At 39.1% G+C, this 23,457-nt stretch overlaps 1 protein-coding gene across 2 annotated transcripts in view; it reads right to left on the reverse strand.

The window, feature by feature from the left end:
* Nucleotides 1-21,745, reverse strand: part of RRP1 (ribosomal RNA processing 1) — a 41,837-nt gene extending 20,092 nt beyond the window's left edge. Inside the window, exons 1-5 of one of the 2 annotated variants that reach the window (XM_043990736.1) lie at nt 21,562-21,745; nt 15,864-15,946; nt 13,372-13,429; nt 4,772-4,857; nt 2,872-2,933 (exon numbers count right to left, since the gene is read on the reverse strand). In XM_043990736.1, coding sequence (XP_043846671.1) covers nt 2,872-2,933; nt 4,772-4,857; nt 13,372-13,429; nt 15,864-15,946; nt 21,562-21,694 — 422 coding nt within the window. In that variant the 5' untranslated portion in view covers nt 21,695-21,745. The remainder of the gene's footprint in view (nt 1-2,871; nt 2,934-4,771; nt 4,858-13,371; nt 13,430-15,863; nt 15,947-21,561) is intronic. The other variant, XM_043990737.1, reaches the window with a different exon arrangement.
* Nucleotides 21,746-23,457: the final 1,712 nt, after the last annotated feature.

The following is a 23,457-nucleotide window of genomic DNA, read 5'->3' on the forward strand; positions in this document are numbered from 1 at the left end:
CCTATGCTGTTATGTGCAGATTAGATCCTTAACTATCTCTGTTCCTCCTGAGGAAGACATTGATTAAATGAATGAAATTGTAATGAATTTAAATTAACAAGTATTTAGATTTGGAGTTCTAAAATACTTAGCAATTAAAAACTGTAAACGGTTTAGTAAAAGGTTGAGAAAACATTAAGATCAAATGAATATATATGTAATTTTCAAAGGTATAAGAGCTTGGCTTTCTGTGATATTTTGAAATATTTAGCTTCTATTTGAATGTCTTAAATGTATCAAGTCAGCAGTAACTCTTTGGTTATTTGTAAACAATGTTTATGTTCAAGACTTAACTCTCCTCAGAAATACAAGAGAATGCCGAAAGACTTATGGTAGAAAATGCCCTCCACATCCAGAAAAAGAACTGGAATCTGAAGGCAAATTGAAACATACTGTTTCCACTATGTTGCTTTTTTGTTATTGTTAGTGTTTATTCTTTCTTGCATTTTTTTCCCCATTTTGTTCTGATTCTTCTCTTACAACATAACGTAGATATATGTTTAACATGTTATGGGCTAAAATTCTAGCTAAACTGTCTAAAATATCTAATGAGTGGTCGCCAATGAATTATAAGCGTTAGCAAGAGTTAGACTTTTAAGCATTTATTAAGGAGAATAAGAATTTGGTAAAGAGAGAGAGAAAGGCCTAGATTCCTATCTATTAAAGGGAGAGCACATTTCTAGCTCCACTCTCAACCAGAGTCCAGAGGAAAGAGAGTGAGACCGAGCGCCAGTCTCTTCCTTCCTCCTCCCACTAGCCCGTGTCACTTCCTGACGCCAAAGAAAAGACTCCTGGTCTTGCCCTCAAAGACCTTCCCTTCATGAGCGGAACTCTTCTACAATAAGTCTCCAGCAGGTGGCGTCATTCCAATCGTTACAAACATGATTATAATATATAACTTATATGAAATTGCTTGCTGGCCTCAGGATGGGGGAGGGAAGGGAGGATGGGAGAAAAATTTTGAACTCCCCAAATTTCTGCCAATATTGCTGTCCTTCCCTCCACCTTGCCACAGAGACATCCTATATTATAAGTGATATTTTTAAAAGAAAAAACAGGGAGAACTCCCCCAAAATTACCAAACCTGATCATTACATCTAAAAAAAAATCTGGGGGCAGCTAGGTGGTACAGTGGATAGAGCACCATCACTGGAGTCAGGAGGATCTGAGTTCAAATCTAGCCTCAGACACTAGACACTTACTAACTGGGTGACCCTGAGCAAGTCACTTAACCCCAATTGCCTCACCAAAAAAATAAAATAAATTAAAAAATTTAAATATCTGAAAATACATACAATATTCTATATCCATGGACTTCCTACCTCTGCAAAGGAACAGGGTTGGGATATCTCATATTGCTTCTTTAGGGCTATAAATTTTTTTTTGGGGGGGGGGGGGGGGTAAGGCAATTGGGGTTAAGTGACTTGCTCAGAGTCACACAGCCAGTAAGTGTTAAGTGTCTGAGGCTGGATTTGAACTCAGGTCCTCCTGAATCCAGAGTCAGTGCTTTATCCACTGTGCCACCTAGCTGCCCCCTAGGGCTATACTTATTCTTTGTAATTTTACAATATTCACTTCTGACTTTTTTTTGGTGACAGTTCTTTCCATTTGCATTGTTGTGTCACTGTATACATTGTTTTCCTGACTGCAACAAGCCATGCTTCTCTGTATTCATCACATTGTTTCTCACAGCAGAAAAATATTCAGTTATATTCATGTTCCACATTTATTTAGCCATTCCCTAATCTATACAACCTTGTAGCATGTTAAAGAAAACTAAATTTAGAGTCCCAATATCTGGCCCTGAATCCAAACCCTATCCTCTGCTATGGGATCATGAGTGAGCCAGCCATTACAACCACCTGAGCTTCAGTTTCCTCATCTAAATTATGGTGGTAATCAGATTTTTTACTACCTATCTCACAGGTAATTGGGAAGAAGTGCTTTTAAGGCGTGAAAGAAAAGTTATCATAATTTAGATTTGACTGGTCCATGTTTTCCTAAAAATATTCCAGTTCAATCAACCCAAAATTCAAACATATTTAGTAATTCCGTCTACCTTTAAAATACAAAAAGAAATTGTTCTTTTAACCTAAAAAACCAAATCAAAACCCCTTTCAATTTCTGAATTAGGCAAAGTCATAAAATGAGTGCTTTGCCCTAGAGGTTTCAGTCAGATGGTATCAATCCTTCTATAACAGAATTTACTTAGAATTGTGCATACCCTTTGATTCAGCAATACCACTGCTAAGTTTATATTCCAAAGAGAATATATTCCTAAAAGAGAAAAAAACCTATCTGTACAAAAATATTTTATAGCAGCTCTTTTTGTGGTGGCTAAGAACTGGAAATCAAAGGAATGCCCATCAATTAGGGAATGGCTAAACAAGTTGTGGTACATGATGGTGATAGAATATTATTGTGCTATAAGAAATGACAAGCAGGATGATTTCAGAAAGGCCTGAAAAGACTTGTATGAACTGATATATAGTGAAGTGAGCAGAACCAAGAGAACATTGTGCACAGTGACAGCAATACCATTTGATGAAGAACTGTGAATGACTTCACTATTCACAACAATACAATGATGGAATACAGAGTGAGGAATGCTATTTTTCACTTTCTTTCATTTTTTCTTTTATTCAAGTTTTCTTGTTCGAAATGACTAATAAGGTAATGTTTTACATAATTGTACATGTATAACCCATATCTGATTGCTTGCCACCTCAGGGAGGAAGATGGGGAGGGAGGGAAGGAGGGACAAAAATTGGGACTCAAAACTATAAATAAAAATGCTTATTACTTAAAAAATAATAATAATAACTTACTGACCTTTCCTCCCATTCATTTCTTTTTAATACCTCGAAGGACTGGTTCAGAAGCAGGCGCATTAGCTTTCATACAAAAAACAAAAAAAGAATTAGTAAAAGAGAAATATAAACATAAGCTATACCACAAAAATAATAAAAAGAAACCCAACAAAACAGGGTGGTCACCACCACAAGATTAGGATATCTATCTGATAGTTCTAATCTGCCCAGGGTTAAAAGTTTTAAGGTCACAGTCAGGGCAATTCTTGTAACCAACACCTTAACTAAGGCAACAAGTATCAGTTTTCTTTTTGGAGGGAGGCTAGCTTCTCTTAAAGCTTGGTAAAGAAACTTCTCATAAGCCTAAAACTAGCACCTAAAATCAACTGAGATGTTTGGGCAACTTTTTTCCTGACCAGGGTTCATATGCAGGAACAGGGTCCTTAAGCTGCTTTCACAGTTGCCTTGTACAAAGAATTTTATGCATTCACTTTTTCCATTTCATATGATGTGGTCAACCACCAGAGGCTGCCAGATTAGAGCAGAACACATCAATTTTGATTACTTCATCCCAGCAAGAAGCCTTCAGTAGGAGCAGCTAGGTGGCACAGTGGATAGAACACCAGCCCTGGATTCAGGAAGACCTGAGTTCAAATCTGGTCTCAGACAATTAACAATTACTAGCTGTGTGACCCGCTGGACAAGTCACTTAATCCCAATTGCCTTACCAAAAAAAAAGAAGAAGCAGCCTTCAGTTTCTTTTCTTTTTTAAAAAAATTTTTTTATTCATTTTAAACTTATAAACAAAATAAGAAAAGAAAAAGAACATTTTCATGTACACAGCAGAATACAAGACTCAATATAAACCAACAAATTTCCTTTTCAAGAAAACCTATATGATACTACTTTTTCTTTTCTTTTCTTTGGCAGAGCAATGGGGGTTAAGTGACTTGCTCAGGGTCACACAGCTAGTAAGTGTCAATTGTCTGAGGCCAGATTTGAACTCAGGTACTCCTGAATCCAGGGCTGGTGCTTTATCCACTGCGCCATGTAGCTGCCCCATGATACTACTTTCAAAGCTACTCAGCTTTTCTTTGCTTCCTTCTAGGTTTTCTTTTGTTCTTTCTTGGCTGTGAACTTTTTTAGTTCTTCACCTCAAGAAGGCTACAATTAGAAGTGGATATATACATATACATACACATATCTAGAGATCTATGAACATAAACATATATACATATATGTAAGCCCATACTATGCATATTCTACTTGTTATCTCATTCTCTGAGGGTGGATAGCATATTCCTTCATAGGTCCAAGTCTTTTCATGGTTTTGTAAACAAACCAACTCATCATTTCCTACACCACAGCAGTATTTCAAACACAATTACATCCTATCTGAGAGACTGTCTATGAAAGTTTCCCCAGTTTTCTGCATTCCTTCTATTTTTGGCTACAATGATTTTTTTTATACAAGAAAAATTTAATTTAAAATAATCTAAATTATCTATTTTATACTTCAACTTTGCTCTTGCCTTATAATAGTTTATGGCCTGATACTGCCGAATCTCCTTCCCTTTCCATCTTTTTTCCCTGGTGTCTTTAAAATTCCTGATCTTTTGTTCTTCCAAAGGAATTTTGTTATTACTATTTTTTCTAAATCAGTAAAATAATTTTTTTAGTAATTTAACTGGGATGGCACTGAAATAGATTAGTTAGCGAAAAAACATTCAGTTTTACAGCACAGTATACTTTCTTAAAGGCAGGACAGCTATAGGCTACATCTTCTTCCTCCTCTCAACAATCACTATTAAAACTATGAGGCAGCAAAGTACAGAGCTAAACTTCTCTTAAACACTTCTCCTAAACATAAACATGGCCATAGCCCACTCAGAATGCGGAATGTACATGAGCAATTCTCTTACCATGTAGAACTTATCTAGGCGCAATCTGTCTATTCCAATCCACTCACGGTTCATGGTTTGCCAAAAAGTCTGAACAAACAGGTGCTCTAAAGGAGAACAAAGATTTCTAATGATTTCAGTGATTACCAATAATCTGTAAAATATCTGATAGAAAATACATTGACAATGCATTGAACAATCACAACTTCGGAACACAGATGGTAATGCATGATTGAGGCATAGAACAAGGAACAAATTTTCAGATATGTCCAATGTGTTGTTGATTTGTTTTGCTTGACTAGACTGATTTGTTACGAGAAGGGTGGGACTAAGTAGAGAATCACTTGGAAGTCACAATTATATATATTTTAAAAAGCATAAAAAACATTTTTATAAAAAGAAGGTAAACATAATCTGCAATCTTGGTTTATTCATTAATTTTTATTATTTTGTGAATTTTGATGTATTTTCCTAAACAATAAATAAACTTATAATAAATAATAAAGGAGTGATATGAGGGAGAGTGGAAAAGAAAATATAATTAATTTTCCTAATAATAAAACCTCCCTGTGATACATGTGATTTCAAGATGACTATTGTCTTTGTAGGCCAAACACAGGAGTATAGTACTTCCCACTAATCATTCTTCAATACAAAAAATTCACTGGGGCAAAGTATTTTACCTAGAAATTGAGCAATCAATCTCTAAAACCTGAAGGAATGAAAATGTATTAAGCACATACTAAGTGCTAAGCATTATGGGTACAAACATGTTGCTAGGGAGTTTATACTCTTTTAGGAGGAGACAACATATAGAGGAGAATGGTAGCCAGAGAATGGAATAACTGGGCAATTCATTTACAAGCCCTTTCCAGAGGCAAGGTTAGAGTATGTTTGATTAAAGTTCTGAGAGAATCAGGAAAGTGTAAATTGGGGGGAGGGGAGAGATGAAGAAATACAGATGGCTACAGGGCAGAAAACAGCTAGGGTAAAGATCAAGTTGCTTGATTACGGAGTTCAGAGCTGTCTTAGTTTACCACCTATGTGACTCCAGAGGAAGAAGTCACTTCTCCTTCCTAGGTCTTAGTTTCCTCAACTATAAAATGAGGGGGTTGGACTAAAATAACTTCTAAGTTCCCTTCCACCTATAAGTGTATGATTCTATAATCTATCCACCTATATCTGCTATATACAAACCAGTTACCAATCTATTCAACAGGCCAAGAGCAGTCATTATTATCTTTGGTGGGCTCAGGCATTGAGAGTGGGCACTCTTGAAGATCACAGGAGGTTCTCTATACCTATGTATATAGTATTTTGGCTGGGGGGGGAGGAACAGGAGGGAAGGGAAGAAGTTAAGGCTCATGTATTCAAGTCAATCAAAATTTCAAAGACTGATAACTCTTCCAATAATTTCTTTAAAATGCCTATTTCAGCTTACAACTAGGAAAGGAGCTAAAAACTGAATTAATAAACAATAATAAAACTGACTAGGGCTTACAGTAGTATCTCTAGTTCAACTTGTTTGTTGTATGGATAGCTGAGGCCATGGGTTTTATTGGTGGCTTCTTACTTGATATTCCTGTTAAATCTTTTTCCTACATGTAGTTATCTTGGGGGTGGGGGGACGGGGCAATGAGGGTTAAATGACTTGCCCAGGGTCACACAGCTAGTAAGTGTCAAGTATCTGAGGCTGGATTTGAACCCAGGTCCTCCTGAATTCAGAGCTTTAGACTTAAGGGCATCTAGTTTGGTAGATAGATAAAGTAGTTTTCCTTTTAGTTTCAAGCCTTCTTGATTAGATTCTTAAAATATCAACTACATTGTTTATTAGCCCATATAAGAATACATCATTCCTATACTGTAAACCATGATCCAGAAAGCCAAACTTGATCTGGAGGTGCCAGGTGTTCATTTCCCAAATTTACCTCTCTCTTCCCAAGTCTGTATTTAATTGGTAGCAATAGTGAAAACACCAAGTGGTTCCTTAAAATGCCCTTTTAGTTTCTTGTCCAGACCTCCAAGATCTTTGGCAATACTCTTTTGATTCCTTCCACAGTGTCATAGTTTTATAAATCTAGAACAGGGGTTCTTAACCCTTCTTTGTCATGGCCAGTCTGATGAAACTTATGGAACCCTTCTCAAAATAATATTTTTAAATGGACAAATTTACAAATTTAAGTTATATTGAGGGGCCAGCTAGGTGGCGCAGTGAAGGGCACCAGCCCTGGATTCAGGAGTACCTGAGTTCAAATCCAGTCTCAGGCACTTGACACTTACTAGCTGTGTCACCCTGGACAAGACACTTAAACCCTCATTGCCCTGCAAAATAAATAAATGAATTAAAAAAAAACAACCAAATAAATAAAATAAAAGTTATATTGAAATAAACATGTAATTTTTTAAGCATTTAAGTGTCCAGACCCTAAAATCCATCCACAGACCATGGACCCCAGGTTAAGACCCCCTGATGTAGAGTCAATAGGGAACTTAGAGGACATTTTATCCAACTCCCTTATTTTACAACTGAAAAAGCTACAGCCCAAGAAAGTTGTAACTTGCCATTATTATTCAGTCCCACATAACAAGTTGAAGTTATATTTGTGAAGTCTTGAGAAGTACTTGATCATGTTTTGAATGCTTATCCAAGGAAAATAGTATTATTGCTAATATCAAGCTGACAAAAAAACTTCAAGTACCAATCACTATTGTTTAGCTCTTCTTCCCTTTTAATTTCTGGTATCTTTTGTTTTTACAAAAAACTTTTTTTCCTCAAAAATATTTTACCCCCATCTCCTGTAATGAAGAAAAAAAGAAAGACAAAAAGCAGTTGACATACTACTCCCAGCACAATTCCACTGATTCTCACAGGAGAGTATGAGGTCACCAGAAAAGCAGATAGGGAGGGCTAGGCAAGGTTTAAAAATTATCTCCCTTGTCTACTGGAAATTTTGAGCCTTCGTTATAAACGCATGCAATTTGACATACTACAACATACTTCAGAGAAACCTAATATTCTGGCATTAAAAATATGTACAAGGGGCAGCTAGGTGGCGTAGTGGATAGAGCACCAGCCCTGGATTTAGGAGGACCTGAGTTCAAATCTGACCTCAGACACTTTGACATAACTAGCTGTGTGACCCTGGGCAAGTCACTTAACCCCAACTGCCTCACCCCCCCCAAGTACAAAATTAACAGCAACACTGCATGATGATGATCAACTATGAATGACTTAGGGGCAGTTAGGTGGCGCAGTGGATAGAGCACCGGCCCTGGAGTCAGGAGTACCCAAGTTAAAATCCAGCCTCAGACACTTAACATTTACTAGCTGTGTGACCCTGGGCAAGTCACTTAACGCCAATTGCCTCACCAAAAAAAAACAAAAAACAAAAAATAAACTATGAATGACTTAGCTCTTCTCAGCAATATAATGATCTAAGACAATTCCAAAGGATTAATGATAGATCTCCCAAGAAAGAACTGATAGTCTGAATGCAAATCAAAGAATACTATTTTCACTTTTTTTTTTTCCACTTCCCCCTCTCTTTTTGGTCTGTCCCTTCTTTTACAACATGACCAATATGGAAATGTTTTACATGGCTGCACATATATAACCTATATAAAATTGCTTACCATTTTAGGGAGGGGGAAGGGGGGAAGGGATGAAGGGAGAAAATTTAGAATTCAAAAATTTTTTAAAAATGAATGTTAAAAAATATCTTTACATGCAATAATAGCTTTTTCATTTTTTAAAAAATAATAGGGGTTGGGGCGGCTAGGTGGCGCAGTGGATAAAGCACCGGCCCTGGATTCAGGAGTACCTGAGTTCAAATCCGGCCTCAGACACTTGACACTTACTAGCTGTGTGACCCTGGGCAAGTCACTTAACCCTCATTGCCCCACCAAAAAAAATAATAATAATAATAATAGGGGCGACTGAAATCATCTTCTAACCAAGAATGGCTTGGAAGGTCAGAAGGAGGGAGCTGCTGTGCTGATACAGGAGTCGAGCCCAACCCCACAGTCATCCTGACACAGATCCAGTCACAGGAAGGCCTCACCAGAAAAGGAGACCCCCAGAGCCTCTGAATCAGCTGAAGCACCAGTGTCATCTGGAACCAAGCTCACAGTCTGGTGAGTGGGCTGAGCCCTGGGCAAGGGGGAGACTACAGGGGTCTATGCTGGTGCTGAGGCAGAACTTGGATTTTTCACCCCTGCTGAGAACCATGGTAGGCTTGAGTAGCAGTGGCCCAGGTGGGGGAGGGGCACTAGGTCCTCAGAGCTAACAACCACAACACACAAAGCTAGTTGATTAGCAAGTTGGTCTGGGGTCATCTATGGACCAGGGAACAGGCCAGGTGAGTAAAGAAGAACCTGCTCCTCCTTAAATCATACCACCTGGGACTTCTTAAGCTTGGGATACTGCAGCCTGGAAACAGTGCCCCACTTTAAGGAGGTAAAAATCAAGTAAAAGAAAGGCAAGATGAGCAGACAGAGAAAGGGGAGGACCACAGAAAGTTTCTTCAGTAACAAGGAAGACCAAGGGGCACCCTCAGAGGAAGATGTCAACATCAGGGCCCCTATATCTAAAGCTTCCAAGAAAAATATGAATTGGTCTCAGGCCATAGAGGTGCTCAAAAAGGACTTTGAAGATAAAGTTAGAGAGGTAGAGGAAAAAATGGAAAGAGAAATGAGGGTGATGCAGGAAAGCCATGAGAAAAAAGGCAACAGCTTGAAAAGTCAAATTGGCCAAATGGAAAAGGAGGTACAAAAGCTCTCTGAGGAAAATAACTGCCTAAGAATTAGGATTCAACAAATGGAAGCCAGTGACTTGATGAAAAACCAAGACACAATAAAGCAAATCCAAATGAATAAAAAAATAGAGGGCAATGTGAAATATCTTCTGCGAAAAACTGCTGACCTGGAAAATAGGTCCAAGAGAGATAATCTGAAAATTATTGGTCTACCTGAAAACCATGATCAAGGAAAGAGCTTAGATATCATCTTCCAAGATATTGTCAGGGAAAATTGCCCTGAAATTCTAGAAGCAGAAGGTAAAATAGAAATTGAAAGAATCCACTGATCACCTCCAGAAAGAGATCCCAAAAGGAAAACTCCTAGGAATATTATAGCCAATTCCAGAGCTCTCAGGTCAAGGAGAAAATATTGCAAGCTGCCAAAAAGAAAGAATTCAAGCACTGGGGAGCCCCAGTCAGGATAGCACAAGATCTAGCAGCTTCTACATTAAAGGACCGGAGGGCATGGAATATGATAATCCAGAGGGCAAAGGAAATGGGATTACAACCAAGGATCACCTACCCAGCAAAACTCAGCATAATCTTTCAGAGGAAAAACTGGGACTTTAACGAAAAAGACTTTCAGATATTTGTGATGAAAAGACCTGAACTGAATGGCAAATTTGACTTTCAAATACAAGACCCTAGAGAACTGTAAAAAATTGGAGTTGGGGGACATACCCGGGGTCATACAGTGGGTAACTGTCTGGAGTCTGAGGCCAGGTTTTGGCTGGGATCCCCCTGGGTCCAGGGGTGATGCTTTGTCCACTGTGTCACCTAGTTATGTGATGACATCTTTAGGGTTAAATTGAGGGGTGAAGGGAATGCACTGGGGGAGGGGGAAGGGCAGAGGTGAAATCCTACATGAAAGAAATAGGAAAAGGCTTATGGAGTGGGGGAAGAGATGGAAGAGGAACAGGGCAGTAAATGAATTTTACACTCATCAGAGCTGCCTCAAGGAGGGACTAACACACACACACACACATGCCCAACTGGGTGGAGTAATCTATTTAATCTGGGCAGTACATATGCCTAACACTCATCAGAATTGACTCAAAGACCTCAATCTCATCAGAATTGGCTCAAGGAGGGAATCATGTACACACTCAATTGGGTGGAGTAATCTCTCTAACCCTGCAGGAAAATAGGAGGGGAAGGGGATAAAGAGAGAGGGACAAAAGAAGGAAGGGCAGGGGCAGCTAGGTGGCACAGTGGATAGAGCACTGGCCCTGGAGTCAAGAGGACCTGAGTTCAAATCTGGTCTCAGACACTTAACACTTACTAGCTGTGTGACCCTGGGCAAGTCACTTAACCCCAATTGCCTCACCAAAAAGCAAAAAAAAACCAACAACAACAAAAAGGAAGGGCAGAGTCGGGGAGGGGACAGACAGAAACAAATCCCTTTTGAAGAGTGATAGGATGAAAGAAGATGGATAATAGAATAAATATCATGGGGAAGGGAATAGGATGGAAGGGAAACAGTTAACAATAGTAATCCTAAAAAAGAGAAAAAGGGGAAAAATTGTACAAAAAATATTTATAGCAACTCTTGGTGGAGGCTAAGAATTGAGAATCAAGGGAATGTCCATCAATTGAAGAATGATGGAAGAAGCTGTGCTATATGATTGTAGTGGAATGGTCTTGTGCTACAGGAAAGGACAAACAGGATGATCCCAGAAAAAACCTGGAAAGACTAATGAACATCGATGTATAGTGAAGTGAGCAGAGCTGGGAGGACATTGTACATAGTGACAGCAGTATTGTTCAATGAGCAATTGTGAATGACTTAACTACTCTCAGCAATGCAATGATCCAAGACAACTCCAAGGAACTAATGAGGAAGCTTACTATGCACCCCCATAGAAAGAACTGATAAAAAGAACACCTGTGGATTGTACATATATAACCTGGTTGCGATCTTGTGGAGGGGGGATGAAAGGGAAGGAGAAAAATTTGCAACTCTTAAGGAAATCTTATGAAAATGAATGTTGAAAACTACCCTTACATGTAACTGGAAAAAACAAATGTTTGTTGCTTAAAAAAAAGTGTTTATCATAAAAAAAATAAAAACAATAGGGGCAGCTAGGTGGCACAGTGGATAAAGCATGGGCCCTGGATTCAGGCCTCAGACACTTGACACGTACTAGCTGTGTGACCCTGGGCAAATCACTTAACCCTCAGTGCCCTGATAATTAATAATAAAACATTTTTTATTTAAAGTTTTGAGTTCCTAATTCCACCCATCCTTCCCTTCCTCCTCCCTGAGGAGGTAAGCAATCAGATACAGATTATACATGTATAATTATGTAAAACATTACCCTATTAGTAATTTTACATAAGAAAACTTGAATAAAAGAAAAAAAATGAACAAGAGTGAAAAATAGAATGCCTCAGTCAGTGTGTTCAGAAAATATCAGTTCTTTCTTTGGAGGGAGATTGTATGCATCATTAATAGTCCTTTGGGACTGTCTTGGATCAGTGTATTGCTGAGAATAGTTAACTTTACATGCAACTGGAAAAAAAAATACTATTTTAAAAAAATACGTACATATATAGAGGCATTATTAAAAACTGTCTCATAGCCCAGGTCAGTGATTGTAAACTCAAATGGAAACAGAGCCACCAAACTTTATAATAGAATCCCTGCAGGCTGCTTATTGACTTAGAAAACACATATTAACACTATCTATATTCTACTGTATTTTTATTTTGTTAGAGATTGCCCAATTACATTTTAATCTGGAGTGTAGCAGGCTGAATGCCCTAGATAGCCAATTATCTTGATTATACCTAAATTTTGATTCTAGTTATCAGTAGCTACAGTCTTTGACTACTACACCACCTACCTAAGGAGAACCAAAGTAAATCAGTATTTCCTGTGGCAATAGAATATCACCCTGCTAATACCTTACTAAAAAGTCATATTTTTCTTATATAGCATTAATGCTTAAACAACAGACCCTGGAGACAGGATTTCAATGGCAATTAGCCATATTATCAATTAACCATGAAAAAAGCAGCAGAAACAAATGGAATTTAACCATGTAGACTAAAATTCCATTGGCCTCTAAGAAATTCTACAGTTCTAAGTCTTTGGGGTAGGAACAAATATATGACATAGGTGTACTGATTGGCATAAATTTCAGAAGCCAGTTTATCTTTTTTTTTTTAATTCTGAAAATACATCTTTAAAAAGACTATTTGTACAAAAATATTTACAGTAGCTCTTTTTGTGGTGGCTAAGAACTGGAAATCAAGGGAATGCCCATCAATTGGAGAATGGCTAAACAAACTGTGGTATATGATGGTGATGGAATATATATTATGCTATAAGAAATGACAAGCAGGATGATTTCAGAAAGACCTGGAAAGACTTGTATGAAATGATATATAGTGAAGTGGAACCAGGAGGAGGTTGTGCACAGTGACAGCAATATTGTTTGATGAAGAATTCTAAATGACTTAACTATTCTCAGCAATACAATGATCCAAAACAATCCCAAAGACTAATGATGAAGCATACTATCCACCTTCAAAGAATGAACTGATATTGACTGAACATCGACTTTAGCATGCTATTTTTCACTTTCATTTTTTCTTTTATCCAAGTTTTATTGTACAAATTAATATGGTAATGTTTTATATAATTGCAAATTGCTCACTGCCTCAGGGAAGGGAAAGGAAGAGAGGAAAGGAGAGATAAAATTTGGAACTCAAAAATTTTAAATAAAAATGCTCATCATGCAAAATAAACAGATGAATGAATGAATGGAAAAATAAATGAATAAATAAAATACATCTTAAATAAGGCCACCATATACTTACGGGTTTCTGTGTTCTGAAAAACATGAATGAGCTGGGAAATTGTATTTCCAAGTTCCTCCTGTGCAAGAAACAGCAGCAAAAACAAAAACAAGAAACAATGAAGGGGATGGTTTCAGAAAAACCTGAGAAGACATATAAATTGATGCAAAGTGAAGTGAGCAGAACCAGGAGAATAACAGCAATATTGTAATGATGATCAACTATGAAAGACTTAGCTAAGCTGAACACAATGATTCTTGAAAATTCCCAAGGATTCATGATAAAAAATGCTATCCATCTCCAAAGAGAATACTAATGAACTAAGTGCAGATTGAAGCTTTTAAAAATTTTTAATTTTTCTTGCCTTTTTTCTTTGTAACATGGCTAATGTGGAAATAGGCTCTGCATGATATACTTTCATATGCATAAAGGGCATCATATTTCTTGCCTTCTCAATAGGTGGGGGAGGGAGTGGAGGGAGAGAATTTGGAACCAATAAAAAAAAATTTTTTTAATTAAGGGTTTATTATGTACTAGGCACTGTGCTAAGCACTTTACAAATGTCTCTTTTAATACACGCAACCCCCCCTAAGCACTTTACAAATGTCTCATTTAATATACACGACAACCCTAGGAGTTTCCAATTCTCATTTTACAGTTGAGGAAACTGAGACAAAATAGAGGTTTAACTGATTTGCTCAAGGTCACACAGCTAGTTAAGTATATGAGGCCTGATTTGAACCCAAGTCCTCTTGACTACAGGCCCAGTCCTTTTATATACTACACCGCTTAGGTAGCAGAGTATAGAAACAAGGCAGATACTAAGGTCTAGAATATCTTAATAGACACTGCATGTGCAGATGCTAAAGTCTGTTGATTTTCCAGCTCACCTGAAGGAACAGAACTAGAGACTTGTACCTCACTCAATTCATAGAAACAGTCAAATAGCCTAGGTGGGTTCCCAAAGGAAGTTTACGCCAAGGGAGGAGACAAGGATGAAAGGCTTCTTTCCTTTCTCCCTATTTTCCAGGTCTCACATCTCTTCTTTGGGGACTTGCTTATTCTTTATAATTTTGTCCTGGATTAGATCACTTTGGGAGCACTGAAAGACTGATGGTCCTTAGCATATCCCTGAGATCTGGAAATAATATAATACCCCAAAGAAGGCAGCAAAAGGATGAACCCAGACCTTCCCTCCAAAAGTGTGGGAGAGACCAATCCTAACATCAAACATAAAGACAGTAAGTAGCCCAGAAGAATGAACAAACAAACAAAAAAAAGAACTCCAGCATAATGAGTTGTTATGGTGGCAGAGAATCTCAAAACACAAATACAAAAGAATGACTCCAAACATCTACAAGCAATGCCTCTGAGAAAAATACATCCTGGGCACAAAATCAACTAGAATTCCTGGAAGAGATGAAATATGAGTTAAAGAATTGAAAAGTATTTATAAAAATGAAATGACAGTGCTCAAGAAAAAAAATTGGAAAAGAAATGAGTTATGGAAGAAAGAATTAAAAAAGAAATTAACAGTTTGGCACAAGAGGTACAAACCCTGTCCAAGCAACAAATTAAAAATTAGAATGGACCAAATAGAAGCCAATGACTCCATGAGGCAACAAGAAATATTAAAACAAAGTCAAGGGGGCAGCTAGGTGGTGCTGTGGATAAAGCACTGGCCCTGGATTCAGGAGGACCTGAGTTCAAATTTGGCCTCAGACACTTGACGCTTAGTAGCTGTGTGACCCTGGGCAAGTCATTTAACCCTCATTATCCTACCCGCCCCCCCCACCCCAAATTAAAAAACAAACAAAAAAAACAAACAAAAAAAAACACCCAAGGAAGCAGAAAAACCTAAAACAGGATGAATCTATTATATACTTTAAACAAATTCAAGTTGTACATAAGATATTTGCAGTTTAATAATCAACTTTTTATGTTTTCCATATTCATTTGATGGTACTTATCAAGTTCAGAACAACCATGTGCGTGTGTATCTATACAGTAAAACCAAACAAAGCAGATTAAATAGCATAAATTGAAGATAAATCTGTGGATCTAGAATAGGACATTTTGAGTGCCCTACTTTGGGCTCAATGCTAGCTAAATCTCATCACTGTCATTCTTCCTATCATCTTTCCCCTAAAGTGTTCTATGTTCCAAAATGATCTATGGTATAATGGAAAAGAATTAGAAGACCTAGGTTCAAATCTAAGACTGATTTTATTGCCTATTTGCCTATGGGCAAGTGACTTAACCTTCCTGGACACCTCAGTTTCTTCTTCCGTAAAACAAGGAAGCTGGAACTAATTCTGTAAGACTATGCTGAAGTCCCAGTCACTCCAGATGCACAGAAAACCAATGATACTGACAAGGCCCAATTAATCTCTCTGCAATAACATAGATCCTCATCATCCTGGTGTGTCTGTCCTAGACAGGTCCTTCTCTAACTACAGGCAGACTTCTTCCAAATTTCCCCATTCAACCAAAAATAAGAAGTAAAAGCTCACCTGTAGGAGAGGTTTGTCCTGCATCCACATACAGTAGAAAAGGCCTTTCCATATTTTTAGCAATTCTTCGTGACTGAAACCCCCTAAACAAAAATGACATTAAAATTTCATTGGTCCAACCTTTCATATAATATATATATATATATATATATATCAAAATTAAGAAAATGATATAAAAATGCTATAACATAATGAGGTGTGCACACGCACCATGAAAACAACTGTTTAATGGGTAAAGTATTCACAAAAGAATATATCAGGATTTTAAAATGTCAGTTTCCCAGGCATGTAGATGGCATAGTGAATGAATGGAGTGTTAGACTTGGAGTCAGGAAGATCTAAATTTGAATCTGACTTTAGCTGCTTACTATCTCTCTTACCTAGGCAAGTCACTTAACCTCTTAGCCCTCAGTTTCTTCCTTTGTAAAATGACCTAATAAGATCACCTCCCTCACAAAATCAAACAATACATCTAAAGCTATTTGAAAACCTTAAGCAACATAAATTTTTACCATTATCTCCTGTGTCACAAATGAATAGAACTCAATAGAGAACCATTTTCTTATTTCCCATTCCAAATTCATTTTAATATCAGTATATATATTAGTATAAATTCAAGGGTGCCCCCCCAACAAATAATCAGCAATATGACTCTACATTAAATATAGTAGAACAGCTTTAACACTAGTTTGACAGAAAAACCCCTCTGCATTTGTGGCTAATTCAAATTCAATTGAATTCAAGGTCAATTCAAACATTAAGTATTTATTACTCGTATAGCACTTTGCTAGGTACTGGCATACAAAGACAAAATGTTCCAGTAGGGAGATTATAATCTTTTGAGGTACAATATCTACACATATAACTATAATATAAAGCAGGGCACTTTATACGCTAGTACTCTAGGAAAATCTGATGAGGAATTGAGCACTTAACCGTTGGGAAAAACAGGAAAAACTTCACAGAAGATGTGGCATCTAAGCTAAAACTTTGTTGAGAGTTAAAAAATAGTTCAGTGATACTCTTCTATATCACTATCTCTATCTTCCCTCTTCACCCCAATTCAGAAAGACAGAATTGAGAAGTGAATTCCATACCCAGGGAAACAGGACAGAGACAGAGAGCTAGAGATGGAGAGAGAAAGCATTTATCAAGTGCTTACTATATGCAGCATACTGTGTTAAGCTTGGGATAAAAACACAACTAAGACAATATCTGGCCTCAAAGAGCTTACATTTGTTTGTTTGTTTTGTCTTTTTTTTTGTAAGGCAATTGGGGTTAAATGACTAGCCTAAGGTCCCACAGCTAGTAAGTGTAAAGTGTCTGAGGCCAAATTTGAACTAAGGTTCTCCTGAATCCAGGGCCGGTGCTTTATCCACTGCGCCACCTAGCTGCCCCTAAGAGCTTACATTTTAATGCAGGCATATAAAACAAAAAAGAGCAAAAGTGGGAAGTAAGAGACCAGCAGCACAGTTTGGAGCTGGTGGTTAGGAAGTAAGGTAAAAAGGCTTGGTTCTGGGTAAGATAAATTAAAAAAAATCTATCAGGGCCCAGGTTACCATATTAAAAAAAATGCTCCAAAAGATTATTGATTAAAGAAATTCAAATTAAAATAATTATGAGGTTTCATCCATACCCACTGGCTGGCAAAATAGCAAAAAAGGAAAATGACAATTGTGAGATAGGCCACAGGAAGACAGGCACACTAATGTACTGGTGGTTAAGCTGTAAAGTGATTAATTCCACCTTTCTCAAAGTCAGAAAAGTGTTCATGTCATTCCAGGAATAGTACCACTCACTATACCCTTAGGAAATAAAGGACAAAGGGAATACAGTTATTTCCCTTTGTTGTTGCAAAGAACTAGAAGCCAAGGTGGGTTCACGTCAACTGGGGAATGGCTAAAGAAAATCATGCTTTATGAATGGAATGAATTACATCAATGGAAGCAACGACCTCTTGAAGGAGGTGACAGTTGAGCTTAGTTGAGGGAGCAAAACATTTCAATAGGTAGAAGTGAGGAGGTAAAGTATTCTAGTTATTGAGACCAGTGAAAAGAAAAAGACTATTCTAAGAAACTCTACTCTTTGATGTTTTCAGAAAAGGAAACAAAAAGATTGAAGGTGGCAGCAGCTAAGAAATAAAGAAGTGAGTACCCACCCCTAGGTTTGCCTGGGCAATCATAGCTTGTCGGCCAGGTACTTCTCAGCAATTCATCATTTTCTGCTCCTTAAAAAGTGGGGAGTAGGGGCGGCTAGGTGGCACAGTGGATAAAGCACCGGCCCTGGGTTCAAATCCAGCCTCAGACACTTGACACTTACTAGCTGTGTGACCCTGGGCAAGCCACTTAACCCCCATTGACCCACAAAAAAAAAATTCATAATAATAACAAAAAGAAGTGGGGAATGAAGGAAATCCCAGCTCCTTCTTCCCCCTCTCCAACCCCTTCCCTTTAGCCTCAAAGTCCAAGGGAGAAAAAGAGAAGGAAAAATCAAGAAAGTCTCAATCCATATTCCCTGATGGACTAAAGAGGCAGTATGGTACAAGACCAACATCAAATGGCTCTGAAATCAGAGAATGTGGTTTCAGACCCAGCCTCGGTTGCATACTATTTTTCTGTGTGACTTTGGCAAAGCCACAACCTCCTTGTTCTTCAATTTGCTCTATAAAAAAATGAGGCCTAAAGTGTATTCCTAGTTGTCATGAACATTTTTGTTAACAGTTGCCAAAGTTTGGTAGCTTAATGTCAGCAAATTTTTGTCATTTTGTTTGTTTGGGGTTTTTTTGTTTTTGTTTTTTTTTTTAATTAATAAAGTATCTTTCCCCCGTTACACGTAAAGACAGTTCTCAACTTTTGTTTATACAAGCTTTCCAATTTCAGATTTTTCTCCCTCCCTCCCCCCTCCCCATGACAGTAGGTAATCTGATATATATATATATATATATATATATATATGTATCACACACAATAACATTAATCCTATTTCTGCATTAGTCATGTTATAAGAGAAAAATCAGAGCAATGATGAAAAACCTCTTGTTTGTTTGTTTTGGGGTGAGGCAATTGGGGTTAAGTGACTTGCCCAGGGTCATACAGCTAGTAAGTGTTAAGTGTCTGAGGCTGGATTTGAACTCAGGTCCTCCTGAATCCAGGGCCGGTGCTCTATCCACTGCACCATCTAGCTGCCCCTATTTGTGTCATTTTTAAAAAGTAAACATGGACAAAAACCAAACCAAAACAAAAAAACCCCAAACCATAAAAGTAAACATGGCCTTCCTCATCTATTGGTCAAAGCTGGCAATCCAACATTGCAGTTATCAGACTCATTATGTCTCTCAATCCCTATTCTCAAAGTTAAAGCAGTTTTTATTAATGGCATAATTTTGAACAATGAAAATATCATATGAACTGTTTGAATAAAAAGAAAACCCCTCTTTCAAGGAAAAAAATTTAAATTAAAAACGAGGCCTACTAAGAAACATTCCAAAGCTGGAGCTATGAAGCTATGATCGTGCTGCCAAGTATGTTGGGAAAAGCCTCATTTGCAGGAGACCAGAGGAATTCCCCTGGCCTTTCAACAAAGGCTAGATTAATGCCTTACCTCCATCCATGGTAAAACTATAAACTGCAATTTCAACAAACTGGCCAGGAGGGAGAGATAAATGTCTCATTAAATTTATTAGGGGTTTTCCTTAATCATCCCTCTAATCAAATATTTTCTGGGCAATCAAATAAAAATTGGGTATGAAATACACTGTTCCATATCCCTAATTCTGTAGTTATCTGGGGGTCCTGGGGAGGTTTAAACAATTGTCCATTAGACACAGTCCTTGAACGCCAGTTTGGGATTATGTCCCAAACAAAGGTTATTAGGTTTAAGATATATGGTACCTTAATAATAATATAAGCAGTCCCTTCCTTCCCTCTTCTGACACTGCCACCATCCTGGTAAGGTCCTTATCACCTCAAGTCTGAATTACTGCAATAGTCAGTCAGTTGGCCAGTCATCAAACATTTATTAAGCGCTTATTATGTGTAAAACACATACAAAGACACCCTCAAGGAAATCATTCCTAATGGAGGAGACAACATGCAAACAACTATGTAATATACATCAAAACATATAAAATGAAAAGGAATGGCCTTCTGTTTGGATTCCTGCATTAAGTCTCTCTCCAATCCCATTAATCCTCCTCTCACCTATCAAAGTGATCTTTCAGGAGTACAGGTCTCACCTGTACATCACACACTCCCAGGTGCATAAAATCCAGTGGCTCCTTATTAGCTCGAAGATCAAGTAGAAAATCCTCTCTTTGGTTCTTCAAGCCCTCCATAATGTAGCTCTTTACTATTTTTCAAGTTTTCTTATACCTTATGCCCCACTTCAGGTACTCCACAATCCAGTAACAAGGATTTCTCCTATTCTTCTCTCCCTACTGGCACTGTCAATGGCTGTCTCTCATGCTTGAAATTCCCTTACTCCTGTTTCTGGCCTGCCTCTTGAAGTCTCAGCTACCATCCCTGCTGAATGATCTTGGACAAATCATTTAACCTGTCAGCCTCAGTTTCTTCATCTGTAAAAAGGGGATAAAGCACCTACTTCCCAGATTTATTGTGAGGAAAAATATGAGATATTTGAAAAGAACTTTGCAAACCTTAAAGTGCTATATAAATACTAACATCATCACCACCACCCACCACCACCACCAATTTTGATCTCTCTAAATGCTTTTTCCCCCTCTGGGTTTTGCTTTGTTTGCCTTTCTTTGAATGTGCAGCACCTAGTACAAGGCCTGTAGGCACTTATTAGCAGGCTCGTTGATTATGTTCATCATTTACACTTTAACCTGTATATGATCTTGTTTATACATAGTTGTTTGCATGGTGTGTGTCCCTCCCCACCCCCTTGCCCCTTAGACTGAAAGCTTCTTGAGATGAGGGACTGTTTTCTGCCATTTATTGTATTTCGAAAAACTGTGGCTGGCACATAGGAGGAGCACAATAAATGCTTGCTGACTGATTCATTACTGCCGTTTTATGATTACTGTTCAGTGAATTACATTTTAGAAGACTTATTCAAAAATAACCCATTTCTATCTCGCTAGTCCGTGACTCCACCACCTCTATTTTTGAGAACAGGCACCAGTGCTATGAGGTAAAATGTTCCTAAAGTCTATCGATGGCATCCTCACCTCGTAGACTTAGGGGTGAAAGAACACTGGTGGAAAGGGAAGTCAGAAAGCATGGGTTCTAGTCCCAGCTCAGCCGCTCAGCAACTAAGACTCTGGAAAAGTCACTCTGCCCTTCGGGGTCTCCGCAAGCAACAAGAGAGGGTGGGACTAAACCCTAACAATAAGAGCCTAAGGGTAAGCATCCCTAAGGAACAGTCACACTGGCCTGAAAAACCCAAAACCCGGGTCTGGATGGTGACCCCGGGTGCCGCCTCGAAGGCGCCCCGGAGCCCCCAGCCCACCGTCCTTCCAGTTACCAGCTCCACGTGGGCGACTTCGGCGTTCTTCCCCTATCCTCTGCGATCCCCTCCCCCGCCCGCTTTTTTTCTCCCTTTCCCGCTTCCTCGCTCTCAAGCCCCAGGGTTCCCGGGGCATCCTCCGCGGCCACCGCTGCCCCGAATCCCCCCACCTTCCCCGCGGCAGCGCCGGACCACGTGCAGATGTCGCTAAGCGTTCTAGCGGTCCCACCTGAGGCGGCTCCGGTCTTGGCGTGGATGTACCTACGGAGCTTCCTCACCGCACGGTCTCGGATTGTCTTCTCGTTGCCGGCCAGCCGCTGCGCTAGCTGGATTTCCGAAGGAAGCTCCGGGACCGGAGACATGTTGGCGAAGAGTTCACGGCGCGCCGAGGAAGCGAGGCGCGCCGAAGAGATGCCGGCGCAGCGATGACGTCACAGCGGCCCTGGCGCGACGTCACGTGGGAAAGAGAGAGCGCCACCACCTGGGCAGCCTCAGAAGCGTGGACCAGCTAACCCAGAGAGAAAGGCTAAGTTCTTACTCAGTTTACAAGTAGAGTCGTGCTGCGACTGGGCCTGGGCCGTTAGAGGGGATTGCGATCTTTTATTTCTTACCACCATTATCACTTTTCCTACTGCAGCAGCTTCGTAAATTCCATGGCCGACTCAATGTTGGGTTAGCAAAAATGGAGCACAGCTTCAGTACTATCTGCAGGCCCTCCCACAATGCTGTGTTGGCTGGAAAAATCTTCATTTCTGTTCGCTGAATTGAATTGGCCAATAAATTCACCCTAAAGGCTTCCTTTCAGAAAATCAACGCTGTTGCCAGTTCAGCAAAATCCCCCTTATCAACTGCTACTAATTTCAAAGGAGTTCTCAGAGACCCTCAAGATCACAAATCATAGGATCAGAGATTTTGAAATAGTAACACATTTATATCTTTTCTTCAAGCCACACTTATCTGTTGGGGAATAACTTTTGTATGTATCTATACACACATATATATGTATGTATGTATATTTTATACAGGGTAGTTAGGTGGCTCGGAGTCAAGAACTCATTTTTCTGAGTTCAAATCTGGTCTCAGATATGATATGGGGGAGAAACCTATAGGAGAAAGCACGTGGGTCCTTAGGATTCCTCTGTAAAGAATTACACTCTAGCACAAGACCTAATTAGGAATAAAAGAACAGGTTTATTGGGGTACAAGAGAAACTGGCCAGGAGGAAAGTTTTGCCAGAACAAAACGCTGACTAGCTTGTGGAGTGCCATTTTATAGGGTTTAGATGGGGTGGGTAAAAGTCTCTTATTGGGTGAGGGGCTGGTGGTCTTCCCGCGTTGCGCTGGGGTAGGAGGAATCTCTCTTGAGCGATGTGGTGCTGGGTGTCAACTTTGTCCTGATGGGTCTAAGCAATCTGCTGATGCCCGGTTCCAGGTGGTCTTCTCCTGGATTACCTCATCCAGGTGCTTGCTTAATGTGTGTGTGTGTGTGTGTGTGTGTGTGTGTGTGTGTGTGTGTGTGTCCTTGATTGAGTTCAAGGAGAGGCCTCCTTGATTTCAAGGGAAAACCCCCCCCCAGAGAAGTGTTGGGGTAACCGGGGCCCATAATCCTGCCATGACATTCCCCTCTTCTTATATCTAGGGAAAAAGGGTGGTGGTCTCATCTTCCGTAACTGCTTCCTGCTGGTTATGGATGTAGAGATGTCCCTGAATCATTGGGGGTACAGCAGAAGTCATTATGGGCCTGGTCCAGGGAGTGAAGAGGCATGTAGGCCGGAGTAGTGGCTGCCATAAGGTTTGAAAGCCTTGAGTCTGCTTGAGACAAATTTAACAAAAAGGTTAAAGAGACAAGGGCCAAAGATTAAAAGAACAACGACTAATATCACTATCGGAATGAAGGGAGTGAACCAAGAAAGGAACCAAGAACTCCAGGAACCTGAGTGAGGAGAGAAAAGCTGCTCACGTGTGTCCCTCATCCAGTGAGAGATATCTTGGAGATGTTGGACTTGGTCTAGACTTTCCTCGAATTGTTAATATACACACAACAAGATGTATTCTGAACCATACACACACCACCTTCAGCCACTAGGAGATAGTCTAGGGCTATTCTGCTATCTAACACTACACTG

The sequence above is a fragment of the Dromiciops gliroides genome, chromosome 3 (genome assembly GCF_019393635.1).
Source record: "Dromiciops gliroides isolate mDroGli1 chromosome 3, mDroGli1.pri, whole genome shotgun sequence".
NCBI lineage: Eukaryota > Metazoa > Chordata > Mammalia > Microbiotheria > Microbiotheriidae > Dromiciops > Dromiciops gliroides.